Below are 22,474 nucleotides of genomic sequence, written 5' to 3' on the forward strand. Positions count from 1 at the left end.
ATGGGGGACGGTTTTGGACTCCTGGGGGGCTGCTTTTGTTTCCGGGGGACGGCAATATCTGCCCCCTGTAACAAAATCGGCCGAAACAAGCCCTAGAAAACAGCTCTGCCGCACTACTCCCTCTCCCCCATGGAGGGCAGGCCGATGAGTTTGCCAGTGCTGGTTTCGGTTCCCAGTCCAGCCCCGGTGAGCAGGCTTAAGTTGGTGGAGTCAAACGGGCAGTTTAACTTTGTACTGTTGCTTACTGTGCTTATTCTGAAGGTGTAAGACAGGGCTATTTAGAGGAAGTTGGGTAGCGAGGTAGAACATAAATGGTAGAGAAAAGAGGAGGTACTTTCAGGTTATATGGGTTGGAAATGGTGGCCAAAAGGAGCAGTGATGTCAAAGTAGATGCATATGTGTGATCAGTGTGGGTGGGGCGAGGGAAGTGTCAGTGCAAACAGAAATGTTGAGTGGAGTATGTGGACATATTTAGTGTAATGTTGACTAGACTTCGTTAGGCGAGAGACTGCAGAGTATGATAAAAGGATTGGACTGAAGAAAAAAAAGCGCAGCACCAAAATATAAGTTGACAATTAGCGAACCAGATAAAATAAAAAAATGGCCTACATTGGAAAATTAGGAAAGTTTTGAACTTGTAAAGACACGCTGTATGGATAATTTACAAGGTATAGGAGGCAAAAAAAGTATCATTGAAGTCCTTTAAAGAGTTGACTATTGAGTCCTCATTGAGGCTGTTTACCCAGTGCAAATCGGGTTCCCCTTTAGACCCGATCCCTGCCAAGGTTATGGGTAACTTGGCCCCTTTACTGGTCAGACCACTCCTTTCTATTTGGAATACATTCCTACGCACCGGCCAATTCCCGACTGTTTGGAAGGAGGCTATGTTAGTCCCCATCCTGAAAAAAGTGGATGCGGACCCAGCGCAATTTAGTAACTATCGTCCTATTTCCCTCCTCCTCAAACCGGCTAAAATTCTGGAAAAGGCGGTGCAGCAACAACTGGCGGAATATTTAGAAACCAACTTACTATTACACGACCCACAATCCTGATTTAGAACGGGTTTCAGTATGTAGAGAAAAGCAGCGTAGCTAAACTCTAAAGGGATTGATACTCCCTAAAATAGAATCTAAACACAATAATAGACCCTTTAGAGCAATCAAATAAATGTGTGCTGAAACGAAAATTTATACAAAAATCCTTTAGTTTATTATATATTATTTGTTTTTAGTATATTTTGTTTGTTATTTGTATCTTTTATACACAGTTCATTTACTTTTTTGATTCATTTTTTACATTTTAAGAATTTAACTTTGTGTAATCCCTGGTTGTCAAAAAAACATTAATAAGTGAGAATAGAAAAATTTACATAAACACAATCACATATATACATTAAACCCCGTGATATACGAAAATATTCAGTTGTTGGTAAATTGATGAAGGCAATGCGGTTGAGTGGAACTACGCGCGTTTCGGCCTGAGGCCTTCGTCAGGTGACCGTCATTCGTATATTAAACATAAATCACAAACAGTGTTTTGAACCTACACAGAAAGAACAAGAACAAAAAAACATATTTAAATATATTTACAGTTCAGACACACTTCTATATTACAGCTATTTACAACTCAGTTTCTATTTCTATATTTTGCGGGTCTATTGACGTTGCTATAAGAGTGTATATACATTTTTTAGCTTTTTAGTGCAAACACTAACTAATAATTAATCATAAACGCCAGACTATCTAATTTTTATGCTCTCCAGATACATCAGTACATATTTGTTAACAGTTTGCATTACTAGCTGGATGATAGGTCGGCACTTCGAGTGTGTTTATTTTAATAACAGTTCTAGTCTTGATATTTTTCTTAGGGGATAGATTTCTGTACCAGCAGCTCTATATTAGGCATTAGAATTTCATGAACAAAACGATGAAACAACGAGAGAAAATTCAACAAATAAGAATAGACATAGATATAAAGGATTAAGGCCTTACATAGTCAACATACAGGCAACCTAACTAATGGGATAAAAAGATGAGGATTAGAGATGTCATTGGAAGGAAGTAAGGACTATATCTACTTACACGACAATGGACAGGATGGCTTATCAACGTTTTTACCTCTTGTGAAGACACATTTAATATCGTTAGTCCAGTGTTAGATATTCTGAAAGATAGATATGTACCCATTTGAATTCCAATTAGGCTATGTATTGTTTTTTAATATAGTGTTCGCTGTTCTATAGAAAAGATTACCTTATTTACTTCTGCCACTTGGTTTTAGTGTCCATCACATCACATCATATATTGAAAGATATAGTGAAGCTTTGGGATCCTTAATTTAGAGGACTGATTCTAAATTTCAGTGAGGACAAAAGAAGATTATTATTTGAAAGTCTATTTGTGCGATTAAAATTTTATTAACTAGGTGCCTTTATAAGTTCTATGTTATTTAGATCTAAAGACTTTCATTTGTTATTTAGAAGTAGGCAATGTACAGGTAAGTTTAGATTTTATATCAGAGAAAAGTCTTAGCTTTATACTATGTTCTAATGTTGTCTTGATGTGTTTATATACTTTACATACTAGGTAGTATTGGTCTTTTAAACACAATTTTCGTACTGCATAAGCGCATACCTTAAAAATCTGGCATTTCTGAAGTGTATTTATCGCATGGTAGGCCACCGGAGCGGTACAAGCTTTTGAATCACTTTCTGTTTATTTACTCTAAACACAGGGGGACATAAAAAAAGAAAGGGACAACTCTATATTACCATATTTAAATAATGCTATTTGGTGTTACCCAGCTAGTGCATGTTGATGTCTTTACCTTAATTTAATAGCGCTGTCAGCTGTACTTGCTGAGGGTATTTGCCTCTGGTGGATAGAATATAGAATGGGAGCAGAATTAGAATCAACATACCCATATAAAGATTAGCCTTTTTTACACAAACAGTTTCTCCATTAGCTCGTACGATATAATTGGCGAGTTCCAAACGTACCTTACACTACCGGTGCCGGAGCGTTCTATCGGGGGTTCTGGTTCAATGGTGCTTCCGATGTCCGTGATCTAAACGGACTGAGCGAGTGCGAGCTTTTTATTTAGAAAAACGCGCGTTCTTTTACTCGCGTTACAGAGCTGGCAGCTGTGGCCAATTACTCCGTGCGCAGCTCGATGACGTAGCCCGAACGGGACACAGATCCCATTTGTTTACACAGAGGTAGAAAACAGACTAGTACGAGGTTTGTAATATTGTGGTTTCGGCTGTTAAGCTATTGAAAAAAATATATAATAAAAGACGCTTTAAATTGATCTGACTCCCGGTTTCACAAATATGAGACCACTATGGGGGTCGATATATATATATCGTTTAATGGATATTATATTTTTGGGTGTTAGAATTAATCGACTAAGAGTTGTTTATATTGTTGAACAAGTCGTATTTTATAGTTAGATGGTATAATGAAGTTTGAAAAATAGCACATTTCCTCTATTATAAAGTTCCCTACAGATTTGGATTCATGTATCCCTTTTGTTTTAAGATATAAACATGCTCTCATTAAGGGGCCTAACATCTTAATTAGCTTATTTATTAGGTAAATATGTATATTATATTTTGGTATAGGGTTAAGGTCACGTATCTCTTTTTTATTTAAGCCTACATTCAGATGGAGATATTAAAGGATAGCTTGATGCCACGGAATTTCGGAATTCAGGCCTGTTCTGAACGTGTCCAGAGTAAATATCCAAAAAACCTCACGTTTGCGACGGATTTTGTCTGTATTAGTGCCAGCTTTTGCCACGATTTTTTCTAGGACTATCCAGCGAATGTCATCAGGTTTGTGGTCCTTATCAATATAGTGTGATACTAAGGGGGCAGTTAACTTTTGCGTACGTATCGCTGATTTGTGTTCTGTGATCCTAGTATTTACAGAGCGTGACGATTCACCCACATAGCCTTTGTTGCAAGGACAAATCAAAAGATAAACAATATTCGTAGTTTTACAATTTGTCATAATTGGCAAGGGAATCGATGTATTATTGAAGGTAAATTTGGCAGTTTCGATTGCTTGTGGACAGATTTTACAAGTACCACATCTATGGTTGCCAGTCACTGGAGCCCCAGTGACGATATTTCTTTGACTCAAAGCCTTCTGAGTAGGCATCCTAGATCTAACAATTATATCTTTGATATTTTTGTTTTTTTTGTATGCGAAAAGGGGTTTGTTTATGCTTTCAGTACCACTTTTGTTGACATTAAGGATATGCCAGTTTGCATACAGAATTTGTTGAATTTGTTTATTCAACATGGAGTGTCTAGTTACAAACACCAAACTAGCATCCCGTTTAGTGTTTGTACCTGTGAGAAGGTGTTGGCGGTCATAATACCTGGCTCTTTTAAAGGAGTCGCGTATTAATTTGTTGGGGTAGCCACGTTCCATAAACTTCTCCTTCATTATAGTAGCCTTCTGGTCATAGTCTATTAACTTAGTACAATTTCTCCTCAGCCTCAAAAATTGGCTGAAGGGAATGCTGTCTTTCTGAGACAAGGGGTGGAAGCTACTATAATGAAGGAGAGTATTGCGTGCTGTTGGCTTTGTGAAAAGGTCCATGATTAACTTCCCTTCATCATGTTTAATACTCAGATCTAGGAATTCAATTTCTGAGTTGCTTTTTTTCTCTGTGAATTTCAAGTTTGGGTCGCAAGCGTTCAGCCACAAAACAAATTCTTCTAAAACATCCTCATTGTCGTCCCAAACGAAAATGATGTCGTCAATAAAACGTGACCAATAAAAAACCGATTCAAAAAACGGGGCGACCTCATTGAAAACAAACTTTTCTTCGAAGAGGGCAACATATATATTAGCGATCGTCGGAGCACAGGAAGCACCCATACTAACTCCTCTAATCTGTTTATAAAGTTGTCCTGCAAATTCAAAAATATTGTTATCTAGAATGATTTGGAGACAGTCCAAAATGAATGACATATTACAATCGATATTATATGACTCTATAAACCACTCAGTGGCTTCCATTGCGCCAATGCAAGGTATATTGGAGTAGAGGCTCTCTACATCCAATGTCACCATCCATTGACGATGAGCGTTAAAGGAGGTGCCTTCAAGTTGGGTGATCACATTTCTAGTATCTTTAATGTGACCTGGTATTTTTTCTATGTGGGGACGCAGAATGGCGTCTATATACTTAGATATAGGTTCTGTCACACTCCCGATGGTTGTAACTATAGGGCGTAGCGGGGGGTCCTGTTCATTTTTATGGACTTTTGGAATCCCATATATACTAGCTATTTTCGGGTTTCCTATATTCATGTAGTCATATTCATTTTGACAGATGTCTCCTTTTCCCAAAGCTTTAGAAGTTAGTTTAGTGATCTTGTTTTTAATTATACTGGTTGGATCTTTGGTGATTTTTAGATAGTATTTTGTATCACTAAGCATATTTTCCATTTTTTCGATATAGTTTGTGGTGTCAAAAATGGCTATACCTCCTCCCTTATCACAGCTTTTCACAATAGTTTGAGTTGATTCTTTCAATTGTAACAAGGCATTGTGTTCATCAATGGATATATTATAAGGGGTATGGGGTATATGCTTAGTGATGTTTTGCAATTTAGAGGTCACAATTTTTTCAAAAATCCCTATTTCTGGGTCAACTTGGTCCAGAGAAGGAGTAAAGGTCGATTTCAGGGATAAACCAGATCTATTTAGTTCTGGTAACTCATTTCCTTGATGTGAGAAAAAGTTTTTTAAGCGTATTTTGCGAAAAAAACTTATCATATCGTTGAATAGTTCGAACTTATTCAAACCAGAGTGTGGGACAAACGAGAGACCTCTTGAGAGTACTGCAATGGTAGCTGAGTCGGTGTTATGACTACTCAAATTGAAGATAGGTATTGTATTTATTGTCTCCAATACCTTGCATTTCTTGTTTCCAGATATCTCTCCGTATTCTGTTGATTGTCCTGGAATTGGGGTTGGTAAGGACCCTGAGGTTGATATGTTTGGTTCGATGGGTATTGCTCTTGTGGTGGATACTGTTGATTGTACTGATATTGTTGTGGTTGCTGATATTGGGGTTGATAGTTCGGCCTCCAATTTCTTCTCGCTTGACGTCTCCCTAAAAAAGGTCTATAACCTCGGTTTGATCTGAAGCGATTGCCCCTAGGTTGATACGGTGGCATACTAGAATTACTTCCTGAATCCGAGGAATTGGAAAAGGTGGAATATTTTTTTGATCTCGAGTCTGTTGGGGTGTTATAATCTTGGTCATTTTCATTTTCCTGAGCATAAAAGTTGTTTCAGTACTGAGACTGCTCTCTTGGAAGTATCTGAGATGATCCGTGAGTGTGTGGATAGAGGCGAGGAGGCCATGTTGGTCCTCCTCGACCTATCCGCCGCTTTTGATACGGTATCCTATGAGATACTATTGGATCGTCTGAGTCAGACTGGAATAGGTGGCGTTGTGCTGACCTGGATTGATTCCTTCCTCAAAGGACGATCTCAGAAGGTTTTTCTTAAACCTTTTAAATCAGAGGGTAAACCCCTCCTTTGTGGTGTCCCTCAGGGCTCTGCCCTGAGCCCCCTGTTTTTCAATGTGTATCTTGCCCCACTGGCTAAGGTGGTGGAGTCCTGGGGGGTCAGAGTGATCTCTTATGCCGATGACACTCAGCTAGTGTTTTCATTTAGAGATCACTCTGACTCCAGCTTTGCCAGTTTTCACCATTGCTTGGACAATATATGTTCCTGGATGACCACCAATCATCTTAGGCTTAACACCGATAAGACGGAGGTCTTATTTTTTAATCAGAAAACTCTGCTGCCTGCTAGTCTGTGGTGGCCAACGGTGCTCAATCCTCCTCTCACCCCAGTCCAAACAGTACGCAACCTTGGCTTCCAATTTGATAACGCTCTCTCATGTAAAACCCAAATTAACAAGGTCACATCAGCCTGCATCGCGAAACTACGTATGATCAGAAATATCTTCCCATACCTTACTTTGGATGCCCGCAGAACCATCATTCATGCTCTAATTACTTTTCATTTGGATTATGCCAACAGTCTCTATGCCGGTGCCTCTCTGTACCAAATTGAGCGACTGCAGATTGTGCAGAACGCGGCGGCGAGACTGATTGGCAATATCCCCTATCGTCAGTCAGTAGCATCCTACCGCAAGAAGCTACATTGGCTTCCCATTGCTTGTCGCATTCAATTCAAGATGTTGACTCTTGCTTTTCGTGCCATTAATGGCTCCGGCCCAGGATACTTGAAAAAGCGACTTGTACTGTCTCAATCGGTCAGATCCTTGAGATCGAACAGTCTACGTCTCCTGATTGTCCCTCGCTTTCACCGTTCCAGAATGGGCGGTAGAGCGTTTGGTGTAATGACCGCCAAACTTTGGACTAGCCTTCCACGTGACCTGAGATTTATCTCCTCTGAATGTCTTTTTCGCAGTAAATTGAAAACTTGGCTGTTTTCCTTTTCTTAAAATTATTGCCAATGGTTCTCCTTTTCTGAGCCTGCAGTCTTTAGCGCCGGGACACCCCCTTTGGGGGTAGCCGTGCGCTCTACATTCAGGAAAATCAACAGTACAACTTTGCCAGTCTGGCCATAAAACAAGCCCATAAATTGCTAAAAAAACCTGTCCCACACACTGATCTGTCAGACCAGCCCACCGGGCCCTGCCTGACTGCCCTACATGCCAGTCCACCCTGTGTGCATGGTGCAATGACGATGGAGTATGATAAATGTGCAGGGTGCAATGATGTAGTTAATTGAGTCGCAAGGCCTGCTATCTGGACAATCAGGAGGTGACCCCTTCTGTTGCGCCAATACCCCAACCACTTGTAGAAAAGATGGAGGGAGAGGAAGAATGGGAGCAAAAGAGGGAAAAAGAAAGGAAGTTAGTAGACAAAAGGAAGGGATAGAAAAGTTAGCTCACCAGGTACCTGATGGAGGGTCAGAGTTAAACAGCTCTCCATAAAATACTTTGATTTATGCAATAGTGATACATTTTAATAAAACTATTGATCCAGTGTGACTTAACCAAAGTTTAAAGTAATTCAAATTTGGTTCTGAAAAGTTATCAATTAGGACACAGTTTGACTTAATTTATATGGACTTAATTTATATGGAAGTATTACATTAGTGTGTTTGAAATTGGATTGCAGCCAAATGAAATATAGAGTGCTTTCATATGCACTTTTTAAATTCCTGAAGGAAATGACGTACACTGCGTTTGCTAGCTGCTGAATTTATGGGGTCTGAAATAAAAAATAAAAAGTAACCCGAGACTGTCTGACCGCCTGGAATAATGAAAAACATGTCTGCTAAGTGTTACACAACATCATAACGTTTATATAAAGTTCCTCTTGTTGCCACACTACCGTAAAATGAAACAGGTTTTTAAGCAAAGATAGCCAAGTCTTCTCAATCGGTAGCATGAATGAACCAACAGGGATATTTGTATAGCCTCAATAAGCATGTCTTATACCAATGTCCGGAAATATGCAATTTCCCGTATGAAGATGTAGTCAAATGCATCCTACGAAAGCGATACGAGGACGTTTGTGGCGTGATAGAGTTCCCTAAAATTATTCAGGTCTCCTGGAATTACAACAAAAAGAATGCTAGTTATTGAAATATTCCCGATCAGATTAATCATTGTATTGTACTCTTCAAGACTCTTATTTTTTTTAGTCTGGCCAATTATGATACTGCTGTCTACATATACTAGACATCTATTATCCCTTCGACCTAAACTTGGGCGAGACAAACAGACTTCCGATATTTACTCCAAGAGACAGCGATACAAAAGCCAACAAGCATGTACAATGCAACGGTCTCGCCTTTGCAAAAGTTAGAGCTATTGGCATTGCAAATGATTTTTTTAAATTTATGTGTTGGTTTTGAAATCAGATAAATAAATGGCATTGTCATTTACAATTCCAATAGCTTAATCTCTCGCAAATGCAAGACCTATTGCATTTGCACCTACACACACACACACACACACACACACCCACACACACACACACACACATACAGAGACACACACACACACAAACACAAGTGGTGGTGGTGGATGTGGATGTGGTGGATGATGTGGTGGTGGTGGTGGTGGTGGTGAATGATGTGGTGGTGGTGAATGATGTGGTGGTGGTGAATGATGTGGTGGTGGTGGTGAATGATGTGGTGGTGGTGGTGAATGATGTGGTGGTGGTGGTGGTGAATGATGTGGTGGTGGTGGTGGTGGTGAATGATGTGGTGGTGGTGAATTGGTGGTGGTGAATGATGTGGTGGTGGTGGTGAATGATGTGGTGGTGAATGATGTGGTGGCGGTGGATGATGTGGTGGCGGTGGATGATGTGGTGGTGGTGGATGATATGGTGGCGGTGGATGATATGGTGGCGGTGGATGATATGGTGGTGGTGGTGGTGGTGGATGATGTGGTGGTGGTGGATGATGATGTGGTGGTGGTGGATGATGTGGTGGTGGTGGATGATGTGGTGGTGGTGGTGGAGGATGAGGATGTGGTGGTGGTGGAGGATGTGGTGGTGGTGAAGGATGTGGTGGTGATGGAGGATGTGGTGGTGGATGTGATGGCGGTGGATGTGGTGGTGGATGTGATGGCGGTGGATGTGATGGATGGGGTGGTGGTGGATGTTGTGGTGGTGATGATGGTGGACGTGGTGGTGGTGATGATGGTGGATGTGGTGGTGGTGGATGTGAAATGTAAAAAAATGTAAATCCAGTACTTGTATAGCGCACAAATCACCCCCGAAGGGGTCTCTCGGCGCTGGGGGCCGTTGGGAAGATTAAACGAGCTATTGCCCAGAGTCGCACAGTGCTGGGCAGACCCCTGCTGCCGGAGCCGGGGATTGAACTGTGATCCCCAGCATCTGGCATCAGTCGCCGTGGCGCCACACATTTGCGCGCACACACACACACAGTGGTGGTGGATGAGGTGGTGGTGGTGGATGATGTGGTGGTGGATGATGTGGTGGTGGTGGATGATGTGGTGGTGGTGGATGATGTGGTGGTGGTGGATGATGTGGTGGTGGTGGATGATGTGGTGGTGGTGGATGATGTGGTGGTGGTGGATGATGTGGTGGTGGTGGATGATGTGGTGGTGGATGATGTGGTGGTGGTGGATGATGTGGTGGTGGTGGTGGTGGATGATGTGGTGGTGGTGGTGGATGATGTGGTGGTGGTGGTGGTGGTGGCGGATGATGTGGTGGTGGTGGTGGTGGATGTGGTGGTGGTGGATGATGTGGTGGTGGTGGTGGATGATGTGGTGGTGGTGGTGGATGATGTGGTGGTGGTGGTGGATGATGTGGTGGTGGATGTGGTGTGCGGGACACTCCACTCCACACACACACCCACAGAGCCACACAGAGCCCCACACACACACACACAGAGCCACACACAGCTCGACTGCACATGTACGCAGTACGCCACGCGAGACCTAAAAATGGGAGAACTACAAACCCCAGAATGCTCAGTGCAGATAGCTAAAAGGCAAGTACTGGCTGAGAGGCACTATCATTACAGAAAGCTAGTTAAGAAAGACATTCAGTAGTAGTGGCTGTAAAAGCCTGCTGTGCTTAAAAGTCCAAAAATAGTAGAACACATCCAACATGTTATTCAAGCAGGATTTGTGTGCTTTCCATCTATTCTAGTCGAATGCTATGTTCTAACAGAAGCGAGACCAGAGATGTCAGCCTTCAAGTTTTCACAACTAATGTGGTTTTGTGGTAAGTGCTTAATTCATGGGTGTGACATTGCAGGAAAGAAGGCTGGTACGCATTGTACACATTGTGTGTTTCAATTAACTTACAAGTGGCCTGAAAGGATTATGGTGCTTTAAGCTAAGAATAACCACTGAAGAGGAGTAGACAGGTGGAGCGCAAGTGCTTCTTGGCATTTACGTAAATTCTCAGCCGGGTCACAAGGTCTGCCCAGTTCAACCTGCCAACAAACCCTTTATTGCAGAAGACACACCCTGGTGTAATGGCAGCTATTTACTTCCGGTTAACTGTCAGACCTTTCTTTATAAGTGTATTTGCAATAAAAACAACAACCGGTACTTTTTTTAGACCAGGGCCAGCTCAAGGGTAAGACAATAGTACGCAAGCATGCACGATGCCAACTATAGGGGGCACCATGTTTGTCTTTCAAGTAGGAAATGTGGCTGTATTGCCAGGCTGGAAGCAAGATGTCACTTCCCCGATGGTGGCTTAAGTTTTTGCACAAGAGACCATGGAGGATCTCGAAAAGGGAAGGGGTGGGAGCATGGGATGACTGAAAAGCCCTAGGAGACCTGGCCTGTGGTGCCTGGTTCAAGATGCGTACTTTATAAAGAGAATATACTACTTGTAAAAGCCTGAGAAAATAAATGAAGCTTATACAGATAAAGATGTACGTATGTTTTGAAGGAGTGAAAAAATATCGTCTCGAGTACGCCTTGAAATACATATGTTCGATATCTCTTGAAGACGGAAGTCTGCAGATTGCCCACTGTGCAAGATAATTCACATCAAGTCTGTCGAAAATGGCAATTTCCACTTTGAAACTTTATTTCCCTCCACATTTAAAATATTTTTCAGAGTGGAGTAAAGGCTTCCCCTATAGCTTCCAAAAATGTGTGGTTGCTTTGGGTTTCCACACATACTCCAGTATTCTTAGCACTAAGGCTAAGTATATATACTGGGTGGGTAGAGGTGGGAGGGGGGGGTCGCATAGCAACATGGTCGACAGGACGTAAGCCCAGAGCTCCCGGCTGCCCACAACAAAATCCTTCATCATCCTGAATCCTGACTGTGCATTCGATAGGAAAATACTTGTGGGTACCCTCTGCATGCCTGTTGAGGGGTAACCAGGGCTGGATCAGCCCCCAATGCCAGCAAATACGTATCATTTCCAGAGGCCCGGGCAGGGTCTAGTTGGGAGCAGAACTCCTGGTGCCATTTGCAGAGCTGCCTGATGAGTGGCTGCCTGTCTCTAACTCTAGGTTGATACGCCAAGCACCATGATTGACCGGGACCTGTTGGGGTGAACTGACGACTGCTCCTTCCCTCCTCCCTCTACCGACATGTAGGTGAGGCGGACCCGTGCTTGGGTGTGCTGCCCCTCCGAAATGAGCGCCTGGGGACTGACAGCACCACAGCGAAGGACCATGACCGGACCCGGCAGTGACCGAAAGGGACCCGTTGTGTGTGGTGGCCCACGGATACCCAAACCCGGCTTGGCAGTACAGGACAGCGGTGGATGGCCCCCAGCTGCAGCAGAGGGCTGAGTGCCGGCATCCATGGCAAACGTTTACTCTGGAGGCCTGCGGGTGTTGCTGCTGACAACTGTGCTGTTGGGGGCCGCTGCCCGGCGCTGGCTCATCTGCTGGCAGGCTCAGCTGCAGTGCATCACACGATGAAATGGCAGCCAGAGATGCAGATCGTGAGCAGCAACTGGCAAAGGTAGCAAGGTTAGTGATGGCCACCACGCAGGACAGCAAGGAGGCTGTACTCACAGTTCCGAAGGCACCGAGTTGCAGTGTATAGGGCTGCAGTCAGCTCATCATAGAAACGGCGGAAAGAGGGAAAGCACTGCCTTTAATCTTTAAGCCCCGTCTTTTTCGGATTGACATCTCCGACTCCCTGCTGGGGTAAAAGGTTCCTTATCTTCTTTATGGGGCCATCTGGACCCATAAAAAAGATAAGAAACCTTTTATTCGAGCAGTAGGTCGGGGAAGTCTATCTGAAAAAGACGGGGCTTAAAGAGAAAGAAGAATGTCACTAGGACCTCTTCTCCAATGGCTGGCCACCGTTTAGGAGCCCAGCCAATGGACAAGAGAAGCGGGGCTTCACCCTCCTAGTGAAGTTTACTAAGAGACATAAAATCTCGCGAGCTCGACTGCGCATGTGTGCAGTACGCCACGCGAGACCTAAAAATGAGTGCGTAAAGCATCCACGTTTTACACCACAGGATGTATTAATATGTCAGTGGAGTCTAGGATTCACTTAGGTCTCAGTATGCAATAATATCAAAACATGCATTAAAAGATGGATTAATGCTCTATGTATCCAATCTGTTACTGGAAGTAGGATTTTGGGTGAATAATGAGCATAGTATTCTATTCATGAAAAGATTATCTTCTCTACAAGGACTTCGCGTGCTTCCTCAAACAGAAGTTCCTGCCACCTGCTGATTAGCTACGTTTTGCTGAAAGTAGCAAATGTTGGTCAAAAGATTAGGTTCCACAGACTTGGACAGAGAAAACAAACTGTTCTGAATTTTATATAGATTAACATTAGGTGCCAACTGACTTTCTAGTGAGAGTTCTGGTCAGTTGAAATCCAATTGATTTTTGATTATTTGTTGTGCTACCTGCTATTTTGCATTAAAGCATACAAAAAGTGATAGGCGGAATGCTTGAATTAATCTCAGCCAATGGTAATTACCTTGCCGCATTCCAGTCCATCATTATGTTGCACCCCATGCCACCTCAGTTTGGTCCCAGCCATATGCAAAACAGTTTGGATCCTGCACCAATGGCCTGTTGCCTTGCAGTTCTGGCTGGACTGTTCAACTAGAGCAGGGTCACAACTGATTTGCATTTGGCTGGGTCCAAACTGAGGTGGCACAGTGTGCAAAATAATGATGGACTGGGATGCAGCCAGAGTAATTACCAGCGGCTAAGATTAGCGCAAGCCTTCCACCCATCACTTTAGGCTTTTGTCTTCTCGTTGTGTTTTATTTTGATCCATTCCACCCTAAATCGGATGGGTATGCACATAGTCACTGGATACAAGCTACGCCTGGCTGATGAGCCCAAAGTAGGGTGAAAACGGCCCTGGGTTGCTTGTGTTCCAGGTCGGGGAAGACCTGGTCTGGAAGTTCAGGCTGGACTGCTCACATTGGGGCAGGCTCAAGAAGGATCTGCATATGCTTGGGTCTAAACTGAGGTGGCATGGTGCGCAAATAATGGTGGACTAATGTGGCCCGAGTAATTACCAGTGCCCGAGATGAATTCAAGCCTTCCACCCAATAATGTTTTGTATACTTTGACACTATTTTGCATTAAACACAAGTCAGGCATTGGCCTTCTCGATGTATTGTGTTTTATTTTTATCAAGAGAAAATTCCTCAAAAAAAATCTAATTCAAAAAAATCTACAGGCAGGGCAACAGGCAGGACTAGCTTCACAGATCTTAATGTCACTATGAGCCAAGCTCTTCATGATGTGCACGTATTAGGTTATTACTTGACACCAACTTCAAAATACAAATTGTGCCACAAATAAATAGGCAATTCGGTGGGAGCCACGAGACAGTTTCTAAAAGTTGACAGGTCTCAGTCTCATGAAGGACGTGCACTGGTTTACCTAGAGTTTGGGCACCTTGAGAACCAGACATGTTAACATAGAGCATTAACAGGCATTCGGATTGTGCATTAACACATTTCAGTGCATCAATGTTTGTGCAACGCATCTTGTCTGAAAAGCAGAGTGCAGTCTTCCACTGCTAATGTATATATACTTCCTGAAACGCACAACAAAAGCGTTATTTAAAAATTAGGGCCTGCAGGTTAAGCAACGCAATCACAAAACGTACCATTTATTAATGCAATATTTATCCCCCGACCAACATTATTCTTGACTCCACTCATAAGCCTGCAAGAAAACAAAATAACATGTCAGAATGAAAACAGCAAACTTTATTAGGGTTAACAGATACATGATGCAAATGTTTCGCTTTTTATTTCAACTATTTGGTCTATGCCTAGTCCGTGCAACCAAGAAGGATTGGAAGGGGGACTAAACTGAGACCGCAAATGCTACCTCTTTTCAATATGTACCTCATACATTTTATCAGCAAGCACATAATGTTGATTTGTAATCAGATCAATACGCAGTGTACAACAGTCCTAAAGGCAACAGTAAACTGCTAATTTTCATAAAACCCAACAATCCCATGTTATATGTCTCAGTTAAGCCCAGTGGGAAACACTGACATTTTAAACGTACACGTTTTTAGGTCTCGCCTGTCGATGCGCATGCGCATCGAGCAAGCGAGACTATTGCGAGTTATCCACTCTTTATCCACACTGCAAGGAATCGTGGCGATTCCTTGCAGTGCACGAGAAATTTAAGCTCAATGCGCATGCGCATTGAGCTTAAATGCGCGTGCACATGCCCCCAGCCGCCTACTCTCTCTCTCAGCCTTCCCACAACTCCGCCCCCTCACTACTTGATTGCACGGCCGCTAGGCCGTGCCTCCCCTACTCTCCTCCCCCCTCCTCCTCTCCTAGCACCCCCAGCCCGAGGCAGCTTCCCCTGCACAGACCGCTCCGCCCCCTCCCCTTCCCGCCGTCTCGCATTTCCCCTGTCGCACTTCTCCTCCCCCCTCCCCTCTCTTCCCTCCAGCTTGTTTTTTGTTTATTTGACCCGCTCCGCCCCCTCCCCTTCCCGCCGTGTCGCATTTCTCCTCCCCCCTCCCCTCTCTTCCCTCCGGCTTTTTTTTTGTTTATTTTACCCGCCGTGTCTCCGATCCTTTCGCTCTCCTCCCCCCTCCCCTCTCTTCCCTCCTGTTTTAACCTTTCACGAGTTTAATTTTTTTTCTTGGCAAACGTCTCGTTAGTACGTAGACCCTAAAAACTTGCCTAGTCTGGAGGCAGTGTTCGTCGAAGGCAGGGTGTAGCGAGTCAGTCTATTTACATCAGTCGGAAACAGTTAACAATAAGGCATTGGCCATCAGGTCGGAGACCAAGGTTCTTGCTAATTAAGGATCCGTTTTGCACATTTAGTCTAACAACTGACGGAAAGCCAACCACTTTTTTGAACCCTGGGAGTCTTCCGTATTCAGCAATATAAATCCAGTTACTCTGGTGTCAATTGGGCCGTGTCGCATTTCTAGTCACGGTACATTACCGCAACCAATCCCTACCTGCTTCCGCTGCCAGCACTGCAGCAGGCCACATAGCCCCTTCCACTCCTGATACCCTCCGTCACTGTTCCCCGCAGAGGGCCTTCGGGCCTCGCGCCGCTGAGACGCCCATGCGCTCATCTTTTCGTCTCGGCGCGTGCGCAGTCTACAGGCACGGGACAAGATCACAGCTGCGCGCGTTAGCAAGTGAATGTCTCGAGTGTGGGCACGTGGCGGTCCTTGTGCAGGCAAGCGCGTGACGTGGCTCTTCCGCCCCTCCCTCAGCGTTCCAAAGAGTCTGAGACATTCTAGAACAAGATTGAGCTCTAACCTGCGAGGCCTAGTAGAAACTACGCACGCCTCATCTTGGACATGCAGACTATGCAAGGAACAAATGTATGGTCTGAACATACATTCAATTAAAATAAAGCCGTACCAGCCAAATGCTGCAGTGCCATGCGCGTTTCGGCCATGTAAGTAGTGGCAACTATGGAATTATTTTGTGCTGCAACATTCAGATTTGACAAAAAGCGCATTGCTCATCCTATGTAATGGCGCCCTTTAAAAATAGAGCAGGATACAAGGGCTTGCAAGGTGCTGCAGATGGATTAAAATGTAAAATGTGTTCAATCACTGACCAAATGCTCCAATAAAGGCAAACAGTTCTAGTACTAAACGGACTGTGCCCACATCCAAAGGCAATACCCAGAGTCACTTAGCAACTTAATCAATGTTATGCAAATCCGCAATTACGTTTTGCAGGCTATGTACTGCAGATTTAAACACGGCCTGTAAATTTGTGTTCTGCCACTACAACAAAACTGGTGCGCCTGTTACTAGTACTACAAAATAAAGTTAAGTAGGATTTTCCGACCCATACGATGTTTCCTTCTCACTACATACACGTGTGCTCCATGAACATTCAGAGACTACGTCCCCAGCAATGAATTTAACACGTGAGCATTTCATGCACCAAAACAGCAAGAACATGAATCAACTCTCGTCGTTTAAAATGTTTGTCTGTGGCAGTAGTATGCATTCCACTTGCAAGGCTTCAAATGCAGTGAAGTCAACCCATTCACTAAATCTTGCTCTAACACCACAGCACGATTGACTCAAATTTATCACAAGGTTGCTTCATTACGAACCACTGGTTTCAAATACCAATAATAGCCTCGACTGACTTGGTGACAACAAAACCTTTACAATGGGACAGAAGGTTGGGGTTGTGTTTCACTTGATGTAAATTTCGTTTCCTGCCTTACTTCTCTGCTATTAGAGTGCATTGGTTATCCTGGTGCACATAACAGAATCCTTGTTTGAAGGTGGTTTAGATGCAGTAAAAAGTGTTTGTATTCTTATTGGAATGTTGAGCAGTTGTGATGACGGTTGGATTACAGTCGGTTGTACCAGCCCGATGCCAAGGGTTGTGAGAATGCAATAAAGCTTAGTAGCCACTAAGCTTGTACACTGTTATTTAATGAACAGTTTTGTTGAGTTGTCTGAACCCGCCGGTAATGAGCCCATGCTACCTGCATTCAAGACAGACTTTACTTGGGAGGGAGCCCAATGGAGCACCCACACCCTCACCCTCACCCTCACTCACTCTCACTCACCCTCACTCACCCTCACTCACCCTCACTCACCCTCACTCACCCTCACTCACCCTCACTCACCCTCACTCACCCTCACTCACCCTCACTCACCCTCACTCACCCTCACTCACCCTCACTCACCCTCACTCACCCTCACTCACACTCACCCACCCTCACTCACCCTCACTCACACTCACCCACCCTCACCCACCCTCACCCACCCTCACTCACCCTCACTCACCTTCACCCTCACTCACCCTCAACCCCTCACCCTCACTCACCCCCACTCACCCTCAACCCCTCACCCTCAACCCCTCACCCTCCCTCACCCTCACTCACCCTCAACCCCTCACCCTCACTCACCCTCAACCCCTCACCCTCAATCCCTCACCCTCACTCACCCCCACTCACCCTCACTCACACACCCTCACTCACCCTCACCCTCACTCACCCTCACTCACCCTCACCCTCACTCACCCTCACCCTCACTCACCCTCACCCTCACTCACCCTCACTCACCCTCAACCCCTCACCCTCACTCACCCTCAACCCCTCACCCACCCTCAACCCCTCACCCTCACTCACCCTCAACCCCTCACCCTCAACGCCTCACTCACCCTCACCCTCAACCCCTCAGCCTCACCCTCACTCACCCTCAACCCCTCACCCTCACTCACCCTCAACCTCATGCTAAAGATTTACAAAAAAAACCATAAACAATTCTAAATGCACTAACTCTAATGCTGCGAGACCTATTGCATTTCTAATGCTTGTTTGCTAAGTTGCCTTCTCCATCACACATTGACTTTTGACACATCTGCGTGCATGACAATGCAGGATTAGTTTCTATGAACCTACATTTGCTTACAATTTCCACTCCGTAAGAACACTATGACGACACCCTGAACATCCTGTACAAGGTCTGAGCATACATCGTGTAAATGTGAATGTTTGTTTTTAGTCCATGTGGCGACACAGCTATCTATAGAACATAAATAATGGCGGACTGACTAAGGTTGCGGCTTGGAGTAAGGATGCCTTTTGTTATAAATAAACAAGCATTTCCAGGTTTAGGCAGAGGAGCACTTGCTGTCATTGTGAGGCCACCACATGCTAAAACCTCAGCCCAACTGCTAGCGGATCCTTCTGCGAGGAGGGCTGTCCAACCTATGACAAAGACGGCGACCTACATACTCTCCCTTCAGGTAACAGGAGTTGGATCATCCACAGCGGGATGCTTGGAAGAATACCCACACACCCTAGACATTTAGGTTAAGGAACGTATAGTAGGAGTTCGCTATCTAAATATTGTTTTATATGCTCGCATATATACATTGTTGGGCAAGATGGTGGAACAGCGTATTGCGTTCACTGCCTTATACTTCAAATTACTCTCATCTGCTTCCGTCTATTGATCATTGCAGCACATATATTGTATACAAGAATCGGAATGGTTCAATAAATATTAAAAACGCCCCTCAGTGCATTCTTTGTAATATTTCTCCAAGAACGAGAGAGAGAGCACGAGTGCCTGAGCATAAGGGTTCTAGGACGTTTACCAACATTCCTGGGGGGGGTGGGGGGGGGGGGGAAATCAGGGTTGTCATGTTCTGTGGCTGCTCAAGCCCTTCTTACCTGTCCAGGTTTATGGGTGCTTATGGTGACACTGTGAGCTAGCTGACCTATAGGACAACATATCTTGAGGGGATTCATGGAATCAGTATGGTACCATCTTAAAGTTTGTTGCCCAACAAACGCGTAGTTCCTACAGGAAAGTGGAAACCACACAACCCACTGTTTGCTTTTTATTTCACACATACCTGTCAAGCTGTCACTCTACTACCTGCATCTACAGCACCTGGGTAGGCACTGTACGACCACATGACACACACACTCATCGACTAATGCAATATCTGTTTACAAACACTAAAATGTGCCAATTAATGACAGCAGGCAAAACATGAAATGAGATATAAATTATGTCTTAACCTACTCTAGAGATCAAGATCCTCTTCATAAGTCAAGCAGCATTTTACCTTTATAAAGGTTAGACCCCAATTCCACCTGGCTGATTACGACTACATGCTCTTATTGTAAAGGTAGAACCTTACGTTTACTACCAGCACCACTGATTAGATTTCCAATGCAGAGTACACAATGCCTTAATAAATGTATATTTTTCCTCACCGATATGCATTATTGTAGGTGCTTTAAATGAAAAAGAAAGTTGTTTAATGAAAAAAGTACGCTATTCCATGTGTGCAGTGCCTCACGATACTGATCTAGCCAACAATGGCATCCACACTTCCAATAATAAGGAAGGATGTCTGCGTTCAGGTGACTAAGATTAATGTTTTTCAATACAGAAAGGATTTTCTCCTAGGAGAAAAGCCTGGGCCAACGGACTTCACTGGAATCTCATTGTACATTGTTAAATCACCTTTGACACTGTGATTCCAGCTGAAATACTACACTAACGCACAAGTTACTACTCACTAACTAATGTCTCTTACAGATATATTGTTACACAAGTAGTAACTTGTGCATCTGAAAGACACGTTAGTGATAGATTCCTTACCTTAGAATAGATACCCCAGCAATACCAACCCGGTGGTGGGTCTGCGAACAAAATTACACCAGGAAGTCACAGAGAACAGAACGGCCAAAGAAGCCGCCTCTCCGGACCGGACTGTCAAGGCAGTAGTGCTTTGTAAACATGTGCAGTGAGGCCCACGTAGCTGCCTGACAAATTTCCTGCAAGGGAACGCCGCGTCCCAAGGCAGTAATGGCTGCAGTTGCCCTGGTCGAATGGGCATGCAGCCCCACAGGAGGCCCCTTCTTGGCCAAGGAGTAACATGCTTTGATGCAATGAACAGCCCACCGGGAAATGGTCGGTTTGTGCACAGCCCGACCTTTTTTGGCACCACATAGCCAACAAAGAGCTGATCATCGACCCGGAACTGTTGTGTATGCTGCAGATAGAAAGCAAGTGCACGTTTTGGGTCAAGACGGTGGAGCCTCTCCTCTTCCCTAGAAGGAGGCGGAAAGAAGGTGGGCAAAGTGATGGTTTGCCCGATGTGGAAGGGCGTGACAACCTTTGACAAGACGGGTCCTTAAAACCACCTTGTCTGGATGAACAGAAATAAAGGAGGTTTAGAAGAAAGAGCCTGGAGCTCACTTACTCTTCTGGCAGAAGTGACAGCTACCAGGAAAGCAGTCTGTACAGTAAGAAGACATAAAGGACAGTTATATTGGGGCTCAAAAGGAGCGCACATCAGAAAAGTCAAGACAAGATTTAAGTCCCGTTGAGGCATTATGAAAGGCACGGGAGGGAACGTGTGTGTAATGCGTTTCAGGAAACGATTAACAACCGGAGACTTAAAAAAAGAAGGCTGATCAGAAAGCCTCAGGAAGGCGGAAATGGCATAAAGATAACCCTTGATACTGCCCAGAGCAGAGCCCTGCTGGGCCAAGGACAGAAGAACCTCAGAAAGAGGGGCCAAAAGGGGATCCACAGCCTTTGCTGTGCACCATGCCACAAATCTGTTCCACAGGCAGGCGTATACCGTTTTAGTGGAGGGTCGCCTGGCTGTCCGAATGACATTACAGACCTCAGGAGGAAGGTCGAAAGACGTTGACTGTTGCCGCTTAATCTCCACGCATGGAGTTGGAGGCCGGACAGGTTTGGGTGGAGAACCGTCCCCTGTAGCTGCTACAGCAGATCCTCCCGAAGAGGCAGTCGGATCGGGGTATCGATGCTCATACTGAGTAGCTCCGGATACCATACTCCTCGAGCCCAGTCCGGGGCCACAAGAATAACTTGGGCCCAGTTGCGCCTGATCTTCTGCCTAGAGTGCTGAAGAAGTGGTATAGGCGCAAAGGCGTACAACAGACCGCAACTCCACTCACGACGAAAAGTGTCGCAGAGCGAGTGCCGCCTTGGAAATTCCAACGTGCAGAACTGATGACATTGTGCGTCCTCTTCGGTGGCGGATAGATCTAACCAAGACTCTCCCAACTGATGAAAGAGACCTTGCGCCACGTCCGAGTGCAGACGCCATTCGTGATCCATCAAGCACCGGCGGCTGAGTTTGTCTGCCCTGGCATTCAGAGAACCTGCCAGGTGTTGAACTACCAAGGTAATGCCTTGAAGTTCCAGCCATGCCCAGAGGCGCAAAGCCTCCTGACATAGGGTCCAGGACCCCACCATGCCCGGTTTGCTGCAATATCGCATGGCAGTGCGGTTGTCCGTGAACACCTGCACTACACTTCCCCGGACAGAGGGAAGGAATGCAGTGCAAGACGGATCGCCCGCAGCTCCAGAAGGTTGATATGGAGCCGGGACTCCGCCAGAGACCATAGGACTCTGATCTCCGTCTCTCCCAAGTGCCCTCTCCACCCCAGGAGAGACGCATCCGTCACCACTGTGTGCTCCGGTTGGGGAAGGGAGAGGGATCTACCCTTGACCCAATTGCGATTTGTGAGCCACCACTGCAATTGGGGTGCAGTGCCCTCCGAGATCTGGACGTGATCAAACAGGTTGCCCTGATGATGTGCCCATTGGAACTTCAGGTCCCACTGCAGAGCCAGCATATGCCATCTGGCATAATGCACTAGCAGGATGCAGAAGGCCATACCCGGGATAGAGGCTGAAAGATTGGAACCATAGCCTAAATATCCCGCACTCGCTCCTCGGGAGGATAAACCCGAAACTGCGTCAAATCCAGAACCACACAGATGAAGGGGAGCTTCTGATAGGGACTCAGGTGCGACTTCGGCACGTTGAGGGAGATCCCCAGTAAATGCAAGAGGTCGGCCGTAGTCTAAAGGTGGGTGACTACTGCCTGGGGCGAGCCCGCCTTCAACAACCAGTCGTCGAGGTAGGGGAAGACGACACGCTTAACCTGCGCAGATGAGCTGCGACCACCGCCATCACCTTCGT

At 45.0% G+C, this 22,474-nt stretch overlaps 1 protein-coding gene across 2 annotated transcripts in view; it reads right to left on the bottom strand.

Annotated features, from left to right (window-relative positions):
• Window positions 1–22,474, bottom strand: part of FAM3C (FAM3 metabolism regulating signaling molecule C) — a 438,009-nt gene that overhangs the window by 119,203 nt on the left and 296,332 nt on the right. For both annotated transcript variants that reach the window (XM_086966876.1, XM_086966871.1), the window contains exon 6: window positions 14,627–14,685. In XM_086966876.1, coding sequence (XP_086823002.1) covers window positions 14,627–14,685 — 59 coding nt within the window. The remainder of the gene's footprint in view (window positions 1–14,626; window positions 14,686–22,474) is intronic.

The sequence above is a fragment of the Lissotriton vulgaris genome, chromosome 1_1, assembly GCF_964263255.1.
Source record: "Lissotriton vulgaris chromosome 1_1, aLisVul1.2, whole genome shotgun sequence".
In the NCBI taxonomy this organism is placed as follows: domain Eukaryota; kingdom Metazoa; phylum Chordata; class Amphibia; order Caudata; family Salamandridae; genus Lissotriton; species Lissotriton vulgaris.